This window comes from Polypterus senegalus, chromosome 12 (genome assembly GCF_016835505.1).
Source record: "Polypterus senegalus isolate Bchr_013 chromosome 12, ASM1683550v1, whole genome shotgun sequence".
In the NCBI taxonomy this organism is placed as follows: Eukaryota; Metazoa; Chordata; class Cladistia; order Polypteriformes; family Polypteridae; genus Polypterus; species Polypterus senegalus.
The window spans coordinates 145,697,677-145,722,106 of NC_053165.1; the positions used below are offsets into that span (position 1 = coordinate 145,697,677).

Here is a 24,430-nt window from a genome sequence, read left to right on the forward strand (position 1 = left end):
CTAACCTGCTGTACATGTGTATTGCGCCAAGATTTATGAATTCTTTACAATGTTCTACTTTGTCATCTACTCTTTGTATTTTATTTCTGCCTCCGGGCATAGTTAAATCTCTTGGCTCAAAGTCTGGTCTCATGGGACATGAAAGTATCTCACTGGAAAAAGTCGTGTCTCATCCCAGGATTTTTTTATTATATACAGTGGAACCTCGGTTTGCGAGCAGAATTCGTTCCGGAAATGTGCTCGCAATCCAAAGCACTCGTATATCAAAGCGAATTTCCCCATAAGAATTAATGGAAACTCAGATGATTCGTTCCACAACCCAAAACTGTTCATATAAAAATGATTAATACAAAATATAAAGTAAAAATCCATAAATTAACCTGCACTTTACCTTTAAAAAGAATCTTGGCTGGTGTGAGCGAGTTTCTAAACTCTTGTGGGATTCCACCCAACGGGACGACACGCGGAAGAGTGTACCAAAGCAATCGCAGTCTCCCAGCGCTGTAGCAGTTCGGCGTATAAGCGCATCCAAAAAGATCGCAGACATGCTATAAGTGCCTGCCGTCGATGAGTGATACAAGGAACATTATAAAGATCCCACTACAATAAATAACAGCGCTGTTGCTGTTTCAAGCTGAATAAAGCTGGTGGTGTTAAAGTACTGAGACTCCGCTTTGTGTTTTGGGGCGCAAGAAGGGGACTCACACTTCAACACACACGTGTGCGCGCGCACACACACAGAGTCACAATGCTGTAGTAAACAGTATATGCTCGTACGGATGTTGACTATATGAGTGAGGCACACCGACTCAGACGGAAAATAGGAGACAAATGCCCTAGAGAGAGAGAGAGAGAGGGAGGAGAGAACCATCAGCTCAGTTGTGATCACATGACGCTCAGCTGACCGTGTATCCAAACTACTCGTATTGCAAGACTTCGCTCATTTATAAAGTCAAAATTTAATAAATTTTGCTTGTCTTGCAAAACACTCGTAAACCGAGGTTCCACTGTATGTGTTATGCACGGTTTATATTTTCACAACTCGGAGGCCGTGGCGGATGTTGGCCATCTGGCCGACCTACTACAAATTTTATCTGGTATATAATCATCGAAATCAGATTGCGATTCAGAACTAAGAATGTTTGTTGAAGAGCAAACTTAAAATTAGCAATACTTATACTTACAGACTTATAGGCAAAGTTTAATTTCTAAAGTGCTGTCATTGGCAGAGTTTTTAGCTTTTTTTTTAGCTATTTTTAGCTGTGAGACTGTTTTATCTAATGCAGAATTTCCCCTTGTTAACATGTGTTAATTCAGCAAATGCCCCCACCTGCAAAGCTCATTTGCTTGGTGCACTGCCCAAGCCTGATGAGAGAGTAAACTAAAACAATTAAAATAATATTTTATATAATGCATTTCCCATGCACAAAATTATGAATCTTGAAACTGATAATATGAAACTGATAATATAAGACTAGTGAAGGGACGTGTGTGTGCGTCAGGCATGTGAAATTCCAAACCTGATTGTAATGGCACAATTTATTTAGTCTGGGTTTAATAATAAAAAAAAAAAAATTATTAATGGTTTTTTTTTTTTTCTTTCATTCAACTACAATCTGTAATTTACATCTGTAGTAGATATCAAAACTTTGCATTATGGTCTAGTAGGTTATGGTTTGGTGGCAAGGCAAATAATAAAGGTTTAGCTTTATTGGGGTCATTATTGTCACAGGCGGATTGAAATTCACCATGCTACACACCTCCACTTTGTTCTCATAACTAGGGAGTATAACGACCTACTCTAAACTAGCAAAAAAAAATATTGCCTCATTACTTAAGTTTCTTGAACTCATATGCCAGCCTAGTCACTGTCTGTAACATTTTCCCTGTATTATCATTGTAATCATGAACACAAAGCATTTCCAGACATGGCCTGTGCTATTTTTCTTTAACACCACTGTAAGCCATTTTTATATGTATTATTCATCTACTTGCAGTCACACATGAGTGCAGTATCAACTTTCTTGATACTACAGATACTGTTTTAAAAATAAAGTTGCGCTTTTTGGAGCTTTGCTTTCAAAACGGAAGTATCTGTTCTTGTGATGTCCCTAGTGTGAAGTATAAATTATCCTATAGGCACAAGTCCTAAAAGCTGCAAGGATAAGATAAAGCTATGTATTGGGTAACTCCTCCAGTAGAAAGAGAAGACCTGTGTTGCAACACCTCTCTGTGAAGTAGCCCCTGGCCTTTGGAGGAAAGGGGGAGGGGAGGGGGGATTGGTTGGTGGGCTGGTTAAAAAAATTTTTTCTAAGGCTAGTCAAGAAGGAAATATATCTAGGCTCTTTTAAAGTGATGTAATAACTGGATAAAATTGGAAGGCAGTCTGAATAATTTTCAGCATAGCTTAAAAGCATCCAAAATAAAACCAGCCTTGTCTAAAGATTAGTGTAGTATGGCCGAAGTGCTGGGCTCCAGGGTTTTTCAAGCACCATGGGTCCCTACAGGGTTGGGCCTCCAAGCCTCCTACCCGAGGCCACCAACAAAACCAAGGCGGTCGCCCCCTCGTGGTCTGGAGGAGGCAATTCAATGTTAGACCCGGCACTTAAAAGTTTCTCTCGCACTTTCGCTGAGTTTGTGCCAACCATTATTTATCCCTGACCATCTCATCTTCGTTTGCATAAGCACAGTCCTTCACACGCGAATATTTAGTGGCAGCGTGCCTATTGGATTGCTGCTGATGGACGGCCTTGTATGGGCAGGCACTCAAATTACGTGGGAGGCGTGACGATGAGGGACGCAACTCCGCCTCACACGGCGACCGAGCTGCAGGCTATGGCCGTAATATATGTACGTAAGTAGGTTCCAGTTATGACCGTTGCGCATAGAATTTCGAAATGAAACCTGCCTAACTTTTGTAAGTAAGCTGTAAGGAATGAGCCTGTCAAATTTCAGCCTTCAATCTACACGGGAAGTTGGAGAATTAGTGATGAGTGAGTGAGTCAGTCAGTCAGTGAGGACTTTGCCATATGTATCTCTCTGCTTAGTCACATACCGGTACCCTTTTTTGGAGTTGCGGTGGATGTTTTAGGTGGGGTGTTTTACTTTTTACAAAAAGAAGCTTTGCTTTTTATGATTATTTGCTGCTTGACTGTTTGGAATAGAATGTTCCACCACTTACAAATACCTGCTGCCTTGGAGAATTTGCATCTTCTTTTTTTAGTTTGGTCTGGATATTCAAATTGCAATTTGTTAGTTTGTTGATACCAGCACTGAAAAATAACTAGCATTTTTGTATCATTCTGTTCTTGAGAAAACAATCTAAAGATTTCATTATTTGTGCTTGGGCAAACATTAATTATTCAATGCTGTATCAGTTGTGAACAGTGCTTGATGAGCATGGTGCTGTCTGTACGATTGTGCTTAGTTATTTGTTCCTCAAGGCTTACAATCTTCCTGTCTATACAGTGTAGAAAGTTAGAGTGCTATTATTTAAACTTTATTCACCGCTGTGATGCAGGACATTTTGGTCCATTGACATAGTTACCTGAGAAATTATTGGAAATTGATGCTAATCAAATTCGCATGCTGTAGCTGTGATTTGGAATTCTTTGTCAGTTTAATGTTAAAATGCCTTGAATAAAGCATTTGATGCTGCTGTACTGTTTTTAATACTTATCTCATTAAGATATATTTGGCTGTAAATAATGATATTCATAGTTTTCTATACAGCATTTACTCCTGAATAATTATTAGCTTGATCTTCTGAAGGTCACTTAATACGCATTTATTATCATGTTGGTGTGTGTTATGAGCTTGTGGAGCTCCATGTAATTTTTAACAACTTGCTTAATGAAAGAAAGCCACAAGACAGTCTTTCTTAAATATACAGTTAACATAGGGCACAAATGTTTTGTTCTTTACATTTGGAAGTCTTTCCTCAAAGTAGATTGTTGCCTTTCAGCTTTTACTTAAGAGAAATAAAATTTAAATGTGCAAGGTTCAGAGGTGTTCTTATAACATTAGTGACATTGTGCAAGAACTAAAAAAAAAAATACTCAAAATGTGTAATTTTTTTTGTGCAAGTGGTAAGAGCAACTTTCTACTTTCAGGTCTTCCACCATAACATTTTTTGCTATTGCACTGTGCAGAAGTTAAAGCACAAAGTTAAGTACCCTGTGAACGTTTGCTTAGTATATACCTTATTTATTTGTTTTGTGTACTGCCTTTTTTTTTTTTTTTGAGATTTGAAAGACAAAGTCTACTCTAGAATTGTGACTGCTGTAAAAATAGACTTCAGCCTACAAAATATTTTGAAGAATGAGATTTTCTGGTTAAGTACTACACATAATAAAATGAAACTAATTGAATTAAGTTTGACTGAAAGACCCACATCTACATATTGTTATTAGCTTTGCTTAAACCCCCTGGCAATTTGCTTAATCCTGAAAAGCTATCTGCTCGTCCTACTTCCTAAAGTAAGTTACTTTGTTTTAGACATCATATTTTCTCATGATCTATTTTTAAAAGCTCTTTCTAGTTAAAAACCTGGGCACACAATTAAAGCACACTACTAGTCCATATGAACTGAAACACTGGATTTCTGTCTTTACTATTCAGGGAGGCTGAGAATAGGAAACCAAAACTCAGATACTTACTATAATTCCTTGCTACTATTCTGTCTTTACTTGTCCTACAAATTAACCAGTTAAATGCCATATGCATTTTTTTGCATGTTTTTCAGTTAATTGCACATGTGAGAGTGCTGACATCATTTTGGGGAGTGGGTTATGGGGGTTGGTTTGAGTTGTCTGTCTGTTTTTGAAACCTTTTTTGGTATCGGTACTGAGGTTCAAAAGCAGAGGTTATACCAATGTCAAAACGTTTAGTACAGATCCAATTATTGTGCACACATGCACTTGCCCCTACTCTCGCAGGTCAAGTGTCTATGATAACAACTCAAAATGCAAATTGTAGAATTTAATAATGCAGTGATCAGTATGAGCTCAAGTGCGTGCAGAAGGAACTGAGTCCAGTTGAGTGTGGCGAAGGAGCAGTACAGGAGAAAGCTGGAGCAGAAATAGCAGAATAACAGCATGAAGGAAGTGTGGGATGGGATGAAGATCATCACTGGCTGCAGCTCGAAGCGGGGTGCCACCATCGAGAGAGAAGTGGAGAGAGCAAACCAATTGAACAACTTCTTTAACAGGTGTGACCACCCCAACCCACTCTCACCTCAGAGTACTACAGAACATCTTCAACCTGAGCCTGGAACAGAGGAGAGTCCCGAGGCTTTGAAAAACATCTTGCATCACCCCGGTTCCAAAGGTATCTCGTCCCCTTGAGCTGAATGACTACAGGCCTGTTGCCCAGACGTCACGTGATGAAAACCATGGAGCGGCTGCTGCTGCTTCACCTGAGGCCACAGGTTCGCCACGCCCTTGACCCTCTGTAGCTCGCATACCAGGAGAAGGTAGGAGTGGGGATGCCACCATCTACATGCTACACCAATCCCTCTCCCACTTGGACAGAGGCAGCGGTGCAGTAAGAATTGTGTTTCTGGACTTGTCTAGCGCCTTTAACACCATCCAACCTCTGCTTCTTAGAGAAAAGCTAACAAACGGGAGTAGATTCATACCTGGTGGCTTGGATTGTGGTCTAACAGACAGACCTCAGTATGTGCGTCTCGGGAACTGCAGGTCTGATACTGTGGTCAACGTGGCATAGGAGCGCTGCGGGGGACTATGCTTTCTCCGGTCCTGTTCAGCATATATACATCAGACTTCCAATACATCTCCTGCCACGTGCAAAAGTTCAATGACGACCCTGCTATCGTGGGCTGCATCAGGAGTGGGCAGGAGGAGGAATATAGGAACCAAATCAAGGACTTTGTTAAATGGTACAACTCAAACCACCTACAACTGAATAACAGTAAAACCAAGGAGCTGGTGGTGGATTGTAGGAGGCCCAGGCCCCTCATGGACCCTGTGATCATCAGAGGTGACTGTGTGCAGAGGGTGCAGACCTATAAATACCTGGGAATGCAGCTGGATGATAAATTGGACTGGACTGCCAATACTGATGCTCTGTGCAAGAGAGGACAGAGCCGACTATACTTCCTTAGAAGGCTGGTGTCCTTCAACATCTGCAGTAAGAAGCTGCAGATGTTCTACCAGACGGTTGTGGCGAGCGCCCTCTTCTACACGGTGGTGTGCTGGGAGGCAGAATAAAGAAGAGGGATGCCTCACACCTGAACAAACTGGTGAGGAAGGCAGGCTCTATTGTAGGCACAGTGCTGTCTCCTGTCAATAATGGAGAATCCACTGAACAGGATCATCTCCAGACAGAGGAACAGCTTCAGGAACAGGCTGCTGTCACTGTCCTCCACTGACAGACTGAGGAGATTGTTCCTCCCGCACACTATGCGACTCTTCAATTCCACCTGGGGAGGTAAATGTTAACATTATACAATGTTATTGTCTGTTATACCTGCCTTGCCATCTGCACCTTGCATTTTTTAACTTGCACTTGCCATTTATATCACTCTTTAATATTGTTTCTATCAGTATGCTTCTGCTGGAGTATGTGAATTTCCCCTTGGGGATTAATAAAGTATCTCTGTCTCTAATAAGAGTAGCTGGAGCCCTACAGCCATATGATCCCACTGTCCATGGTTATTAATTAAAGCATGCACGTTTCTGTAAATTCATTTGCTAAACCAAACCCTATCAGTTTTAGGATATTAAATAGGTGCAACTTTTTTGATTGAAAGTGTTGTTCAGTATAGCTAAATTATATTAACATACCATTGAACTACAAATTACACCTAATGTGACAAAGCATAGTTTGATGTAATGTCTCTTGAAAATGTGATCTAATGGAGTGGAAATTGAAAATGAGAGTAGAACTTGATGCATCATAGACTTTGTTACAGCTTCAATGAAAAGTCTGAGTAATTAATGCAGAAATCTAGTATTTCCAAAGAGCTCACAAAGTGATCTAAAAAGTCAAAATAATAAACAGTGCTTTAAACTAATACTCAAAACATTTCTACTTTTCGAAATTGAACAGTTATTTAAATATCTAGTCTAGTTATATATTAGAGTCAGTAGGTTAATAACTTATCCAGCTCCAACTAGTCCTTGGATATTTCTATTCATGAAATTAAATTAAAAGTTGTGGGTTTGAGGTTTCTATCGATCAAAAGTCTGCTCTTCAAGAAAGGTCCGTTAAGGTGAATCATGCCTTAATCAAAAAAAATAAGAGGAACCTAGAAGAATTCTAGAAATGTGTAAAGCTGGTAAAGACTGCAAGACCATTTCTAAAGGCCTAGGTGTACTTCAATCCACAGTAAAACAAATTTTCTACAAAGGAAAATTCAGTAGTGTTGCTGTTATCTCAAATTGCAGGAAGAACAGAGCATGCAGTATTGGATTATGTGGGGAGGGAAAAAAAACCAACCATAATGTAACAGGAAAGAACCTTCAGAAATTTACTGAACTTGCATAAATCTCTGCTCATGTATCCATTTTAAGGGAAAATCCTGAGCAAGAAGGCCTTCTTATACTTTTGTCGAGTTCGACCATCCTTTGGTCATTCACCGACCTTACAGGACAGCTCATGCCATTGAACCTGGTACCTTGCCAGGCTTATGAGATGCACTAGCCATGTCTTGTTATAGTTCTCTCTGCTCAAGTGAAAAGGGACCATAATATCTTCGCCTGATTTTTTTTTTTTTTTTTGGCAAAGTTGTCACTTCATTTTTAGGTGACCTTCCTGTCTAGGTCTTTTCCATCTAAATTCAGTTTCCAAGAATAAACATGCATTTGGAATTCTAAAATGGTGCCATTCTCAACACATGCTCCACTTATTTCCAATGTGTTAAGGGTGAAGTTTCTGATAGTTTGGTTTATAGCACATAGTTTAAAACTTATTTGAAATACGGCTTCATGGTGTGACAGCAATAGTTCTAAGACAGTTGCAGTCAAAGACATTGAATAGGCTTTGATCACTAGCCTTCAGTGGCCAAGTTTCACAGCCGTAAAAAAGTATTGTTTGAATAATAGAATGGTAAATTGTAACTTTAGTTTTTATTGAGAGATCCTTTCGTCGCCAAAGTTTCTTACACATTCTAAAAGCCTTATGTGCCTGTTGCATACTGTATTTTATATTACAAGAAGTGTTTCCATTACTACAAATCTGGCTACCAAGATATCAGAAATCCTATGCTCATTCCAATTTTTGATATTATTTGTATCAAAACAGTTTGTTAGGATTTTACACTTTTTAGGGTTTAGGTTCAGGCCAATTTTTGATATTTCTGATATACTGTTGATCATTAAAGATCCTCTGCATTGTCTGCAAGAACAACCATATTGTTAGCAAATGTCAAGTCTGTTAGGTGCCTACTACTTGGAAACGGACTAAGGTGTTTCTGGAAGGAAACCGGAGGAAACTACTTCTGCCCCAAAGAAACATTACTGTGCTTCTGAAGTTTGTAAAAGAGTTCTACAGAGTGTCCCCAACAAAAGTTGAATTGTCTTTGGAGTTCCCATAGGTACCAAAACCTCCTCTTATCCAGGAAATGTTATGCAGAAAGTTTCTTGGATTTAACCTGCTTTGCTGTCTCTCTCTGGGTCTAGGCAGCTTTTTTTTTCCATTGATGGATCAATTAATTCTGTTTGTGAATATCAGGTTAGTGGTCTTATCATCTGAATTTTAATAGAAGCTAGGTGATGCAACTAGAGAATAACCCAGTGCCTAAAAGAATGGAGGAGGAGGTTGGGAGCATGTACCATTTGCAGCACATTGATACACCCACCACACGATGAACCACTCGGATTGGGACCAGAGTGCAGCTGTGTAATGGGTTAACACCTCAGCACCACACTGGAACAGTATGAGTTTAACAGTGGCGGCAGTGCCAATCATGCCACCAATCCCCAAAAAGAATGGCTTAAACAGAAAACCTTATGTTCTGGGATGATGAAGTATGAGTCCATACCTCAACCAAATGAGGCAGGATATGATCTGAAGAAGGTTAACGTAAGGAATCCCAGAAATATCAAACTGAATGTCGAATAGGAAGGATGTCGGACCATTCCTCCTTTATAAAACCGTTTCAAGTCTGATCTTCAGCTACAGAAAATGTGTTTTGTGGTGGCTTATTGCTAACAAATGAGGTTCCGCCAGTTAATAATACCAGGCTTCACATACATATTACAACCTGGACTGTTTAAACAACCTTTGAAGTACTAGTTAATTAGGAGTAATTATGAAGAAATTAAAAAGGTAATTCCAAATTCATTCTGCTGCACATACTAGATGACCATTGTGCTTTGAGCAGGAAACTTCAGCTTGAGATCTCTTCCTCCAAGTACTATGGTACCTTAATTTTTTTTCTTTCTCCTTTATAACCAGTTTTTTCATCTCATGTTAATTAGGGAATTCCCTGTCTGATTTCTTTTTCTTACCCAATCATGGAATTTAAGATTTTGTGCTTTTAATTCAGAGACATCCTTTTTTTTTTTTTTTTCCTTCGGCTTATTTGTTGCAATTTTAAAGGTACTTTTTCTTAAGGTGTTTGTTTTTTTTTTTTTAAAAAAAAAGCAGTTGCTTGAGCTCACAGATGTGGGTTAATAATAACAGCTTTGTGTGTGTATATGTCCAATTGTACTTTTTGAAGGGAGGCATTTAAAAGCAAATACGAGATTGAACTGTTAATGAGAACAGTAATTAACACTAGAATTAACAGAGCCTACGAAAAAATTCATAGATCTGTCCCACCTTAAATCGCTTCGCACCTCTCCATCAGTGTCTGTTGTCCTTTAAATGTGTCGATAAGCAGCAAGCAGCCTACTGTCACATAACCCCCCACCGCCACACAGTGTTCTCAGCTCAGGTCTGTTTACCTGCATGTCAATTTCTTAGAGTTGTATAGATTGAGAAGTCAAGCAAAAGGACACCTTTTATAAATACTGTACCGTTATTTGGAACACATGCCTTTCATGTATGTTCAGTGTCTACAACATTCTATGTAAACACATCGTTGAAAAATGTCTGTTTCATGTTTTAGTAATAATTGGAATTCAGGCTTCACACATTATAAACTTCATGTCTACATTTTGTCAAATATCAAAGAAACACTTTCACAAAAGGTACACATTTGCTATGACCGCTTTGGTGGTGCAGCAGTATCAACTGTTGACTGATAATCAACTTCACGGGTTCGAGACCGGATGAGTTTATTTTGAGAAGTGAGCTGCTGCTGTTCTTCGACAGTTCTACATTGGCAAAAGAATGCACTTTTGCCAATGCTGTACTTTGTGTATATATACACGGGAAGCTCTGCAGTCTACTTGTGACTTTACACTGTAGGAAGTAAGTAAATAAAGGTAAATAACATTCGATCTGGTTTTTATGTAAGTAACATATAAATGTTAATGTTTTGGGCACTTGCACCATCCAGATCTAAACACTAGAGTGGAGAGTCTATAGCTGAAGGTGAAAGCTGCTGTTGCTGTACTTTGTATATAACAGCCAGATCGAATGTTATTTACTTATTTACCTTTATTTTCTTACTTCCTACAGTGTAAAGTCACAAGCAGACTGCAGAGCTTTCCGTGTACATATACAAAGCCTCACACGGTGACCGAGCTGCAAGCTATTGACGTATATATGTACGCAAGTAGAATTCAGTTAGCGTTGGGAACCCGCGTACCAAATTTCTTGAAGATGGGCTCATAAGTAACAAAGACCGTTGAAAAGTTCAATATGGCGGCCGACAGTGGCATCATACCACCGAAATAAGTACCAAATTTCAGCCTTCTACCTACACGGGAAGTTGGAGAATTAGTGACGTTGGAAAGTTCAATATGGCAGCTGACAATGGCGTCATACCACCGAAATAAGTACGTACATTGGCTTCGGTTAGTGCAGGGAAGCCGCCTACCAAATTTCGTGAAGATGGAGCCATGAATAAGAGAGTTCAACATGGCGGATGTTGTAGACTGTTATGACTGTTATGCGTAGAATTTTGAAATGAAACTGAAGCAGTCGTAGTTAATGCATGTCAATGTCACACCTTAACGTGGGTTCATTTTCTGCCGTTATATTTTTAAATAGCACATTTGTTCTATTTGTACCTTTTTGTGAAAGTGTTTATTTGATATTTGGACTTCAGGTTTCACACATTATACGCTTCATGTCTACATTTTGTCAGTCAGGTAATCAGGTAAACAGACGAGCTAAGAAAACTGCGGGGGTGGGGGGATGTGATAGTAGGCTGCTTATCAACACATTTACAGGACAAAAGATGCTGAAGGAGAGGTGCAAAGCGATTTAAGGTGGGACAAATCTACGAGTTTTTTCTTAGGCTCTGGTAATTTTAGTGTTAAAGAAATTAACTAATTCAGAGCATTAAGGCATCCTTTATTATAACTTTTTCTTTTGTTTTTCTATGTACTGCCTGTTAAAATGATTGAGAAGTGTAGTTTAAAGTGTGTTTTTACTTTTGTCATGTATAACGGTTTTAATATGTTCAGACAAATGTTTTTAATATTTTCAGATGTTCACAATTGATGCATTCAAGGGTAAACTAGACATTTTCTGAAACCAACTCATTTCTAGTAATTTATTCCTTTCATTAATATTTAACATTCAATAGTTAAGTTACTGGAAGTAACTCTAATGCTTTGAATAACCAAAAATATCTACTATTCATTTGTTTTAAGGAAACAAGGAAGGAAATGCATTGTGGTTTTTATTTGTTTAAAAGTTATTTGAACTTGCACTAAATCAGTTTGTAGCAGTAGTAGTGTGTTCTTTTTTTAATGCATTTTCAGAGGTTTAATGCTTGTTAATGGCTACTTGTATGGTGTGTGTGTGTGTGGTGGTTTTTTTTTATTACTTGCCTATTTTTCCAGCAGTTGGAAAATGTAGTTTGTAATAATTTTATAAAATGTGGCTCATGTTTTGTAGCATTAAACCTAAGTATACTAGTGAGTTTTCATTTGTTTGATAAGCAGATGCATAAGCCTATTAACTTAACAGTTGTATCTAATTTAAGTATCTGCAAAGACTTTTGTATGCCTCAGGAGTTTTGTAATAGGAGTGGACATTGACAAAGTGGTATTAAATATTTAATGCTCATACTTCATATTGGAGGAGTTGCTTTATGCAAATTTTGTGAATATTGTTAATGTGAAAAGTTTTGGGTAAAAGAGATGCATAATTTTGGCTGCTTTTTTCATAAAAGAACAGTTTGTTATATGAAGGAGGTGCACAACATTTGCTAGAAATAAAAATTATTAAACACCTTAGAACATCTTAATGGTGATGCCCACAAATGTGACAGTGTTACTTTTGAACTGTATGGAGTTTCATTCATTTTAATAATAGTCTAACATTTTACCAGGGCTAGGATAAATGTTCCGAACTTCTGAATGTGTTTTGCTTGATCGATTTATAATAAATTTAACCTTTAAGTCCTTTCCACTAAAACACCCCATATAAACCCTACCGGTTTTTTCTTCCCCAGTAGCTGGCGTTGTCTTATTTTAACTGGAAGTTTGACTTTTGTTTTTCTTTGCTAATATTTAATAAACTCTAATAACTCTAGTATAATATACTAATCACGTTATTCCTATGTATTTAATACAGTGACCTATATTTGAATATTTTTCTGAATTGATCTGTTTCCTCACCATTCACCACTCCTGTATTTGTATTCTCTGACAATTTTCCATTTGGGCTACATTTCCAGAGTGTGTTTTATTATTTTTATATGTAGTGCTGGCAACTGTAATCCAAATAGGAAAATGAGTGCAAAAACACATCCTGTCTAATTTGGAAGGCTGTAATATTAAGATGCTTAAAAAAAAAGAAAAAAAAAAAAGTGTTATTTCCTTTCATAGTCGGTTGCCTTTTGAGTTTTGCTGATTAGGTACCTTGTGCTGATGTACCCGCAAGTATAACGTGGGAACAACTTAATTATGTGATGCTTGTATTTAATATGAATGCTGCTATAGTCTAAAAACCCGATCATTAATTTTATTCATATATCTGTTTTGGTGGTGCCTTGAAAGATGGCTGCATGACTGATGCTCAGATGCATTTTACATTTATGGTTTGTCATCATTTTAGAGCAGGGGTCATCAACCTTTTCGAAACTTAGAGCTACTTCAAGGGTATGGAGTAGTATGAAGGGCTAATTGTTTGACACAAACTTCTTGAATAACACAGAGTTGCACGGTTCATCTTTTAAAGATAATAACAATAATAAGGAATATTCATATATCATGTCCAGTTTGTAACCTTTGTAGCATTTTTTAACAAATCATGAACTCTGTCCCATGTTTGTACAAATTATCTGTTATGCAAGATTTTAAAACCATTAGTTCTTTCACATTTTTAAATGAATCGCTTGTACTAATACATTTGTACTAATCACAAAATCTGTAGCGTTTTAAACAATCTCGTCTGTTACACTTTTTGAACAAATTATTTTTCACATTTTTGCACAATATTTGAGTTTAACGTGGCCATGGTGTTTCAGTGAAAACATCATCTCTTTCTTTGTCTGTAAATGTCTGTTAGTGGGAAGCCTGTCATTGCATGCTGTTCACCAGTGTACTGTAATCTGGGGTATAATTTGACACTGCAACTCTAAGTGAGTCTTGTAGATGTGCATCAGTATGGTGTGTTCTGTGTTTGTTTTTGATGAAGTTCACATCTGAAAAGGCTGATTCACAGTGATAGGTTAAACCAAAAAGGCAGACGGCTTTCATAGCTGCTATGCATACACCTTTGTACTTTTCTGTGTCCACAAGACACTATAAAGGCTTGGTGCACCCTAATGGGCTTTGAGGTAGAGGACATTTTGTAATGTTAATTCTTTGCATTTATATGGTGCTTTTCTCACTACTCGGAGTGCTCAGCAATTGTAGGTTAAGGGCCTAGCTCAAGGGCCCAACAGAGCAGAATCCCAATTAGCATTTACGGGATTCGAACGGGCAACCTTTTGATTGCCAGTGGAGATCTCTAGCCTCAGAGCCACCACACCACCATTAGGATTTCAATCTACACCTCTCCAGCATCCATGATGAACGTTGCACTGCTCTTCAGCCCAGGTTTGTAGGTACCGAGTTTATAATTGAAGTTTCAAGTGTGGACCTCATCACTGCGAGGCAGAACATTTTGTTAAATCCAGAAACATTGTTGTTCATAGCCTCCAATAGGATAGTTGACTAATGTAAGGGGATGCATGTGATCCATCAGGAGTGTGATTGGGTGAGGGCAGGGTCTCAGATACTGCTTCAGTGGTGAATATTTGGACAGGCACTTGGCTGACTTTGAGCTTGCCATCTTCTGTAGAGATGTAACGGTTGTATTCTAGAGTACCAGGTACTCTTTTGATAGAAATTCATATAATCCAGCAGCATCATACTGATACAAAAAAAAAATATTAAATTAGAGTAATAAAAATGCACGTAAAAACAGACAATAACTTTGAATAATGTTAGCATTTACTCTCCCGGGTGGAATTGAAGAGTCTCATAGTGTTGGGGAGGAACGATGATCTCAGTCTTTCCGTGGAGCAAGACAGTGACAAAAGTCTGTCACTGAAGCTACTCCTCTCTGCCTGGCGATGACTCTGTTAAGTGGATGCAGTGGATTCATGATTGAGAGGAGTTTGCTTAGTGCCCGTCACTCTGCTACAGATGTTTAAACTGTCCAGCTTTATTCCTACAATAAAGCCTGCCTTCTTAACAGTTTGTCCAGGCGTGAGATGTCCGTCCTTTATGCTGCCTCCCCAGCACACCACCGTGTAGAAGAGGGCACTTGCCACAGCTGTCTGGTAGAACATCTGCAGCATCTTATTGCAGATGTTGAAGGACACAAACCTTCTAAGAAAGTATAGTTGGTGCTGACCTTTCTTACACAGAGCATCAGTATTGGCAGTCCAATTTGTCATCCAGCTGCACTCCCAGGTATTTATAGGTCTGTACCCTCTGCACACAGTCACACCTGATAACGGGGTCCATGAGGGGCCTGGGCCTCCTAAAATCCACCACCAGTTCCTTGGTCTTGCTGGTGTTCAGGTGTAACTGGTTTGAGTCACACCATTTAACAAAGTCTTTGATTAGCTTCCTGTACTCCTCCTCCTGCCCACTCCTGATACAGCCCACAATAGCAGTGTCATCAGCGAACTTTTGCACGTGGCAGGACTCCGAATTGTATTGTAAGTCTTTATATAGGCTGAACAGGACCGGAGAAAGTACAGTCCCCTGTGGTGCCTCTGTGTTGCTGACCACAATGTCAGACCTGCAGTTCCCAAGATGCACATACTGAGGTCTGTCTTTAAGAGAGTCCACGATCCATGCCACCAGGTGTAAGTCTACTCCCATCTCAGTCAGCTTGTCCCTATGGAGCAGAGGTTGGATGGTGTTGAAGGCGCTGGAGAAGTCCAAAAACATAATTCTTACAGCACCACTGCCTCTGTCCAGGTGGGAGAGGGATCGGTGTAGCATATAGATGATGGCATCCTCCGCTCCCACCTTCTCCTGGTATGCGAACTGCAGAGGGTCGAGGGTGTGGCAGACCTGTGGCCTCAGGTGGTGAAGCAGCAGCCACTCCATGGTCTTCATCACATGTGACATCAGAGCAACAGGCCGGAAGTCATTCAGCTCACTAGGACGTGATACCTTTGGGACTGGGGTGATACAAGATGTTTTCCAAAGACGTGGGACTCTCCCCTGTTCCAGGCTCAGGTTGAAAATGCGCTGTAGAGGATTCCCCAGTTCCAACATACAGGCCTTCAGCAGTCATGGCAATTCTCCATCTGGACCCGCTGCTTTGCTGGCACGAAGTCTCCTCGGCTCTCTGCTCACCTGTGCTGCTGTAATTGTTGGTGGGGATGTCTCACCTATGCTGGTATCAGCAGAAGGATGTTTGGAGGTTGAAGTACTCCAAGGTTAGAGTGGGTTAGGGTGGTCAAACCTGTTAAAGAAGTTGTTCAATTGGTTTGCTCTCTCCACTTCTCTCTCGATGATGGCACCCCGCTTCGAGCTGCAGCCAGTGATGATCTTCATCCCATCCCACACTTCCTCCATGCTGCTGTTCTGCTATTTCTGCTCCAGCCTTCTCCTGTACTGCACCTTCGCTGCCCTGAGCTGGACTCTGAGTTCCTTCTGCACGCACTTGAGCTCATGCTGATCGCCTTTAAAAACCCTTTTCTTCTGGATCAAAAGGCTCTTGATGTCACTTGTAATCCCTGGCTTGTTGTTAGCAAGCATAGCAGTGTACTGTTCCTACTGGAACTGCAGTGTCCATACAGAAGTTGATGTAATCAGTTGTGCAGTCAACAGCCTATTCAGTGTTCTCACTATGTGACCCCAGCAGTATATCCCAGTCTGTAGCTCCAAAGCAGTCTCTCAGAGCCTGCTCTGCCTCAGGGGACCACTTCCTGAATGATCGTGTGGTTGTAGTTGGCGCCTTCACTCTTGTTTTGTAGTGAGGCTGAAGCAGAACCAGGTTATGATCTGCTTTCTCAAGCACAGGCAGCGAGGTGGCGCTGTATGCATCTTTAACGTGTGCATACAGTAGGTAAATAGTCCTATCTCCCCGGATGTTACAGTCCACATACTGGGAGAAGGCAGGTAATGTTTTATCCAGCGTTGCATGGTTAAAGTCTCCAACGATTAGCACAAGGGCCTCAGGGTGCTGCGTTTGTACCTTAGCAACTGTGGATAGGATGATGTCACTCGCTATCTCCGCGCTCGCTCGAGGGGGGATGTAAACAATAACAACAATTGCGTGTCCAAACTCTCTTGACAAGTAATAGGGACGCAGACTTACGGCCAACAGTTCGATGTCCCTGCAGCAATTGGAGATTTTAACGTTTATATGTCCAGAGTTGCACCACCTTGTATTCACATAGAGAGCGAGTCCTCCATCTTTTCGCTTCCCACAGGTGTTTGCGTCTCTGTCTGCTCTAACTGTGCTAAACGCGGGTAGCTCCACGTTAGCATCTGGGATGGTGGTAGTTAGCCACGTTTCACTCAAACACAGCAAGCTGCATTCTCTGTAGTTTCTGACATTTTTCACCAGCACAGCCAGTTCGTCGATCTTATTTGGTAGTGAGTTCACATTTCCAAGGATCACAGAATGCACCGACGGTTTATAACACCATTTTCTCGCAAGCTGTTTGGCTTTTATCTTATCTTTTATCTTTGAGCCGACTCGGCTGCCCCGATGTCGTTGTCTTACCTCGTCAGGTAAATGGGGAACCACACCGGCGTGGGCATTTCTTCTCAGTGCTTTAAGTTGACTACCTGAATAGGCAAGTCTCTGAGTGTAAAAATCCATGTCAAGTAGTAAAAATAGTAAAAAGTGTCCAGGGAGCGATTCCACATAAAGTGGTAGAAGTGATCAGTGAAATAGAGAATAATAGGGGGAAAAAAAAAAAAGGTAAAAAGACAGTCGTACACGGAGCTGCTGGAATGGCTGCCACTTGGTCGGTGCCGGAAATCAACAGGATGGAAAATGTCATTCTCTGTTCAGCAACATGATATAAATAAACATGAAAGATTTTCAAAAGAAAAGTAAGGTTTGTGTTTTGAGAAAGAAGGGACAATGTAGAATAAATACTTTTTAAAATATCTGCACGTTCCCACATGCCATTAGGGTGCTCTGAGAATGGAATCCTAAATGATTTTTTGGATTTGGGAGGTCTGCTGTTGAAGCCCTGATAGTTACTTTTCTGTTTATTGCTTTTTCAGAAAGCCTATATAATTATCTGAATAAGGGAAAAGTCTGTATTGGTTAAAATGTGGCTTAAACATAACTAAGCCATAAATCAAATCAAATTCAATTTTGCTCAATTTCAAGGGGCTTCTTTGACCGTGCAGGGTCATCTGAACCAAATGTTTAATTTCATCACATACTGTACCAATTAATATACCAGCATATGAAGTCTGAGCCTGTTCAGTGATTTAGTTCCTGAGCTATGGACTTGTGAAATTTGATGGAAAAATGAGGCTGGATGAAATACACACCCTATCCCCTCTGTAAACTGACTGTATCTTGGAAAGTATCAATCTTGTATCAAAAGAATTGTACAGGGTGTTGCCTAACTAACATGGGTATATCTGAAAATTTTTCCGGAATTTTTTGAGTCTGAAATACATGGGCCGTTGCTTGATTTGACATGGAATGTCCTATAAAATAGTAGATGATAATACGTGGTAGACAGGCTAAAGATAACCTAAGAAACAATGAATGGAAGAGAGAACACAAGATGAATGATATTAGCGAGTCAAGAAGAATAAAGGAATGTATGATGTGATAGCTAGTCAACCTTGTCATCTTTTTGACTATTTGGTTTTGGATCTTTAGTGACAAAATCAATACCTGTCTGTTTCTTTTTTTTTTGCCTTTTACTAGATATAATTTAATAGTGCAGTCATTGAATCATATTCGTTCTTGATACTTACCCAGGTAACTGCAAATAGTTTAAATAGCTAATATGATTGATTGTTTGTTTTTTTTTTTCTCATTTTCTTTTGCTTCTTTTTTTGTTTGCAGGGCAGTATGGAAATCGCCTGAGCAAGTATGTTAAACATTATGAAGGTCTGACATATGACACTAATTTATTGCATCAGAGACATACACGTGCCAAAAGGTCAACCTCCATCCATGACCAGTTTTTGCATTTGGATTTTCATGCACATGGCAGGTTAGTAGTTTTGAATTTTGGACTTCCTTTTACATTTTGAAATGATACAAAGAAATTTAACAGGGTGAAAGTATCCCTTTAGGTTAAAAAATAATTCAGACTGATTTTATTTGCTGTGCATGCTTTGTAATAATTTAGAATTATATAATGTATTTTATAAAAGGAGTTCATTCCCTTGCTTGTACAGTATTTTGAGCTTTGTGTGTTTTAAATTTAGTATACGTTTAACCTTTTGAGTATTTTGTTAGTCATAGCCAGTGCTGTTGTCACCATGTAATAAATATTAATCTCAAACTAGAAAGAAGAGAAAAATGTTAAGGTTTTGTTACTGACTTCAGGTTTCCTTATATTAAACCTTCCAGCTACTGAATTTAAGCAAGACACAGTTTTTCTGAGCAAATCACAAAGTTTAGAACTAAAAGTGTTATGTTCATATTATTAATAAAAAAAAAAAGCTCATATATTGAGTTCTTAATCCTATTTGATACTTCAATAAGTATTAAATAAAAAGATTGAGTGGTGTGCCATCTCAACTGGAGCAACACCAGTTCTGGGTTCATAAAACTGATTGATTGTAGGGGAATGAATACCTTTAATGGGCTTCTTTCATTCGCAATGAGTAATGCAACTTCTTTTCTTCTACTCCACTCCTCCCCAGGGGAGCTTTGTCACCCTCCTCTCCCATCTCCATCTCTCTGAATGAGGAGGAGCAGTTTCATTTATGCCAGTCCCTGGAGTACTTCCAGGTCATGTGGGCACTCCTTAGGACAGGGGAACATCCTCTGCTGATACCTAAGGCTCCCAACAGAGCTCCACATCTGGACTGTTAACTATCGTGAAGACCTGCGGATATGCATGTATGTGTCCCACCAGAAGAATGTTGTCTCCTAGTGTACTGGGTAAGATATGGCCCTGGGAGGAAGTCTCCAACCAGTCATTTCAATTGGGAAAAGAAATGCCCACAAACCATTCTGGAATGCCCATCCATCTGTGCAAAGTGCCCATTATCAAGGCCTACAAGCTGGTTACGGGACCTTCTATACTGGTCAGGATTTCGGCTTTGTTAGTTATTAAACTCTAAATATTATAACAAAACTGGAAGAGCATGAATAAAATCCATAATGTATTCCCTTTATCAATAATATTACTTATCCAGGAGGTCATTTTGTTATAGTGCTGAAAATGGACTGAAAGTAAATTGGTTTTGGCATATGGTTATGTATCTGATTAGACGAATAATGAGATATGTGCAATCGTGAACACTTTCCTGGAGATTTATGGAAAAATGGCTTCTTCAGAAGCAGCTTCTTTATTTAAAACCATTGACAATTTTTACTTTCCCCCATTATAAATTGCAGTTTCTTTATTTCCATCAAAACAATATTTTTTCTTCTCTTCTATACATCCTAGCCATTCTCCATCCTTTTATCAAACAGAATTTAACTTTCTACATAAAAAAAACTGAGCAGTCACTGCTTAAAATATGTAATTCCTGTTATGTGTATGTAGAAAAGAAAATTAAAATGCCATCACAAAATACATTTAATAGGAATTTTAGAAGTCTTTCGTAAAAACTGATACTGCAGTTGGTACAAAGACTGTCAAGCACAGAAATGCAATGTTGTGTGTTCTAATATCCAATCTTTGGTATACACTGTTTTATATATTAAAAAAAAAAAAATAATGAAATTAAAGCAACTACATAGCTTAAGTTTATTCAACTTTGGGGCAATTTAGTCAAGCTTAATAAATACTACAAAGGTTCTATCACATTGCAGTTGTGAAAGGTACTTTTAATATTAAGTCACACCTACTTACATCCTGTAGTTTAGCAAACCTAAAATTTTAATTGTTGGTAATGTTCGACTGTCAATTTAGTAGACGAAGTAAACTGTGTGTAGAACTTGCTTTTAATGTAATAATTCCTATTGGTTAAAATTCAATGCACATTAGTTGAGTACACTTGGATGCTTCCTTTTCCTAATAGTTTTTAAAACCCAACATACAGTTCTGCATTTGTAATAGCTGTTTAGATTTCTTTAGACAATTTTAATTTGATTAATTAAAATGACGAGACTAAAGTTTGAAAAAGTATGTATTCATCAAGACTGCAAAATGCTTTTATATACAGAACATGTTTTATATTTACAAAAACATTTCTGCTTTTAAGTATCAATTCCATAAATTTTCTTTTGGAAAAATGTTTATCAATGTAATTTGGACCAAAGGAAAAAGCACACAGTCAAAGTGTGCATGATTTATGGTGAATCTATGTTCATTTAGGCTTTTGGTGATTCAACCATTTTAAACATTCTCTAATTTTGTAGTATATTGTTTTTTGAGACCGTTAGGAACACTAAGAATTTATGCTTTAGAAATTAAAGACATCTTATTGAGGTAAAGTTTCCATTACCAGGATACCCAAACCAAAGAAATCTGGTCAGTGTTGCTCAACTACAACCATTAAATCAGGAATTTGAATAAAAACTGTAACATGCAGTTTTGAACAGAGTGGAAGTGTGCTGTGCTGTCAACCATAATGTGGAAAAAATTTACATTATCCCACAATTTGTTTACAAGCATTACTTTTTTTCCCAAAAAATCAAAAATAAGTTCTCAAAATGCAATAACAGTTTAAAAATTGTTCGAAATGGGTGCAAAATACATATAAAATCGGCACCAATATATAAAATAGTACTCATGAATGTTATTACAGTCGTTACATTTTTTTGTGAACATTACAGTGGTAAGTTGAGTTTAAAAAAACAAAAAAAAAACCAGTAAAGTCAACAACTGGATTACAGATAAAGCAGACACAAATAAAAAATTTTGAAGATGAATGCCTAGTGTACATTTCACAACTTGTACTGTTTGAGAAGTGACGCTGTAGTGCCACGCTATAGAAATTTGTGTTTTTTTTTTTATATGTCATTCAAAGGGTCTTTGATTGAACAAAAATGCAATATTAGTTTTGTTTTAGCTGTTACACAGTTGACTATATATGTTATAATTTAGGCTTTTTTTGTGATCAACTTTTTTTTATTAAATAGACATAATGACATGATGTATTGGTAAATTGACATAACACATAAAGAAACCCAAACCAACCCACTCCCACCCAGCCCAATTCAAAAGGTGAGAAAAACAAGAGTCACAAGACATTTCCTGGTGCTGCCAGGATAATCTCCAGTCTTGCATGGGCTTGAACTGCATTAAGCTGGTGAGAATATTAGGTTATTGAATTGGTTGAGAGTTTGGGTTGGATATGAAGTAGTGTAGCTATTTTCATTACCCTGTTTACTTATGTTGCTGCTGTGGTTTAATTTTCATTATTCAAAATGCATTTGGTAAAATAAAGGGACAATTCAAATCATACTGACAAATTTCAGTATTTTTTCAATTTTCATGTGGTTTTAAAGACTTGGGTTGTAATGAAAACAGAGTATCTTAGCCCTTGAATTAAGCTTGCTTTGCAGCCTTTGTCATTTTTCCATATATATATTTTGATGGATAATTGTTACCCAAACATCAACTTTTAGCTCTACCATTCTAAATTTTAAACTGTAAGACATGACAGCATTGTAAAAGAGATTTAGCCTGGCGTATGATATTTTGAAAACTATAATAATTGAGGGCCTAAAGCAAACCTCTTGTGGGATGAGTTGCACTGCATAAACTCTTGGGTGACGTGCCCCCAGCTTGAGGAGTGTGTTTTGACTTCCTGGTGGTGTAGGGTTTTCAATATGAAGAAACTTTTTTTTTTTTTTTTGGAGATTTGTTGTGGAAAAAGTTAATGAATAAGTAAGACAGTTCATTGGACAGGCAGACTTCGTTAAAACTATTCATATGTTAGGTGGGGTTTAGAAGGTGTACAGACTTGTCAGGCAAAGACAAAGTATTTGTGGCAGGAATTGAATCATTAGCCTTGTGTGCAGAGAAGCTGTTTAAGTTCTAGTTTATTTAGTCTGTTTCAAATGTATACATTTTGTTGTTTTGGTAGCAGTTTTAATGCAGAAAACTTTTTTTGAGCTACTGTGTCACCAAGGATGTTAAGGGAGAAGTCTGCTAGTTAAATGTATTCCCCCTATTTTTGCAGTTTTCTTGTTGAAATGTATTCCTTCTCCCAATGTTTGCAGCTTTCTTGTTGCATGAAGCATAGAGCAGATGTTTTTAGGCTAAACATCTCTGGTAGTAGACAGTGCCTTATTTTTATATTGCTAGTTTAAAATGTGTACATTTATTTTTTTCAAAATTTCAATTATAGTAATGCAGTTTGCAGTATTTTGTTTTGATATATATTTGATATACAGTGGTACCTCGGTATACATCCTTAATCCGTTCCAGATCCTTTGACTTATACCAAACAGGACACATACCAAAAAAAGTTTTCCCATAAGAAATACAGGGAAAATGATTAATCCGTTCCCATGAAAAAAACAATCCTATTATTGGCATATTATACATTGATGGGGTTGTATAAAATAATTTAAACACTGCTTAATACTAAAATACATAAATACAAAAGCAATTAGATGAAATAAATGAAAATTTAACCTCACTTTTTAATAACGTCCTTGTTTTTCACACTCATAGATACTGTCGTTTTCGGCATACGGTATGCAGCAGCCATGTCCCGGATACGCATGCCACCTTCATACTTTTCAACAATCAATTCAAATTGACGAGAAAAAACACAAAATCACGTGAAAATTCACATAGTTATAGCGCGGGTTATTCACTGAATGCTAGCAACTGGCGTACTGGCGCTCGTGGGCAGTCGTGGCTTTGTCTCAAGAGAGGTAAACAAGGGTAGCGTGCGGTGTTACAGTATGCGAGTCGTATTCCAAACAAAGGTAGTATACCAAGCAAAATCTTTCGCATCCAAACAGGACATATACCAAGTTGGACTTATTCCAAAGTGGACATAATCTAATTGTATTTGAAGATATCATTGTGACTGAAACGCCTCATTTGCTGCTTCCTTTGTTTCTAAGGTGGGATTATACTTCCTAAATTGTCTCTTCAATAAAACACACATGAGAAGGGAAAAGGGCAAATACACTTGGAAAATAGTATGCACTTCATCAGTCAATTTTGTGCTAATTGATTAGAGTGGAGGTTGTTGTATTGGGAATTCCATTATGAATTAGGTTTTTTGTGGCAAAGACTGGTTCCCCATTTCTCCTTTTTTCTTTTTTTTTCCACTACTACATTTATCCAGTTTATACAATATTTATGCGTTGGTTTCTTTATAGTCATGTTATTGCGTTCTCATTGAGAGAAACAAATGGTACTCTCCTGAACTGATGTACTCTACAAGGCAGGTTCCTGCAGTGTGCCTATTTAAAAGCTAATCCATTTAATCCATTGAGTTGGTGATACTGTAGAGATTTGGCAGTGTGGGTCTGCAAATGCACTTACTATGTTTAACTGTTTAACCGGTGTCTTGTACAGGGAAGTGATAATGTATAGTCTGTTGAACCTTAATATGTAGTAACAAGTACCTTTTGTTGGAGTTGTGGCAGGGTTAAAAGACGTTGCCTCTTTGCAACACAATATTAGTCCAACAAACCATTTTCAGCAGTGTTATACATGCAGTGTATTTTGCCTTTTATTATTATTGGGCAATATTTAACTTGCAACTGCTTGACTAATGCAGCGCAAGTCATCATGCGGCTTATTCATATTGAGATG

General features: G+C 38.3%; 1 protein-coding gene across 2 annotated transcripts in view; it reads left to right on the top strand.

Moving 5' to 3' along the window:
• adam10a (ADAM metallopeptidase domain 10a) overlaps positions 1-24,430 on the top strand; it is a 128,807-nt gene that overhangs the window by 32,807 nt on the left and 71,570 nt on the right. For both annotated transcript variants that reach the window (XM_039770220.1, XM_039770221.1), the window contains exon 2: positions 18,586-18,736. In XM_039770220.1, coding sequence (XP_039626154.1) covers positions 18,586-18,736 — 151 coding nt within the window. The remainder of the gene's footprint in view (positions 1-18,585; positions 18,737-24,430) is intronic.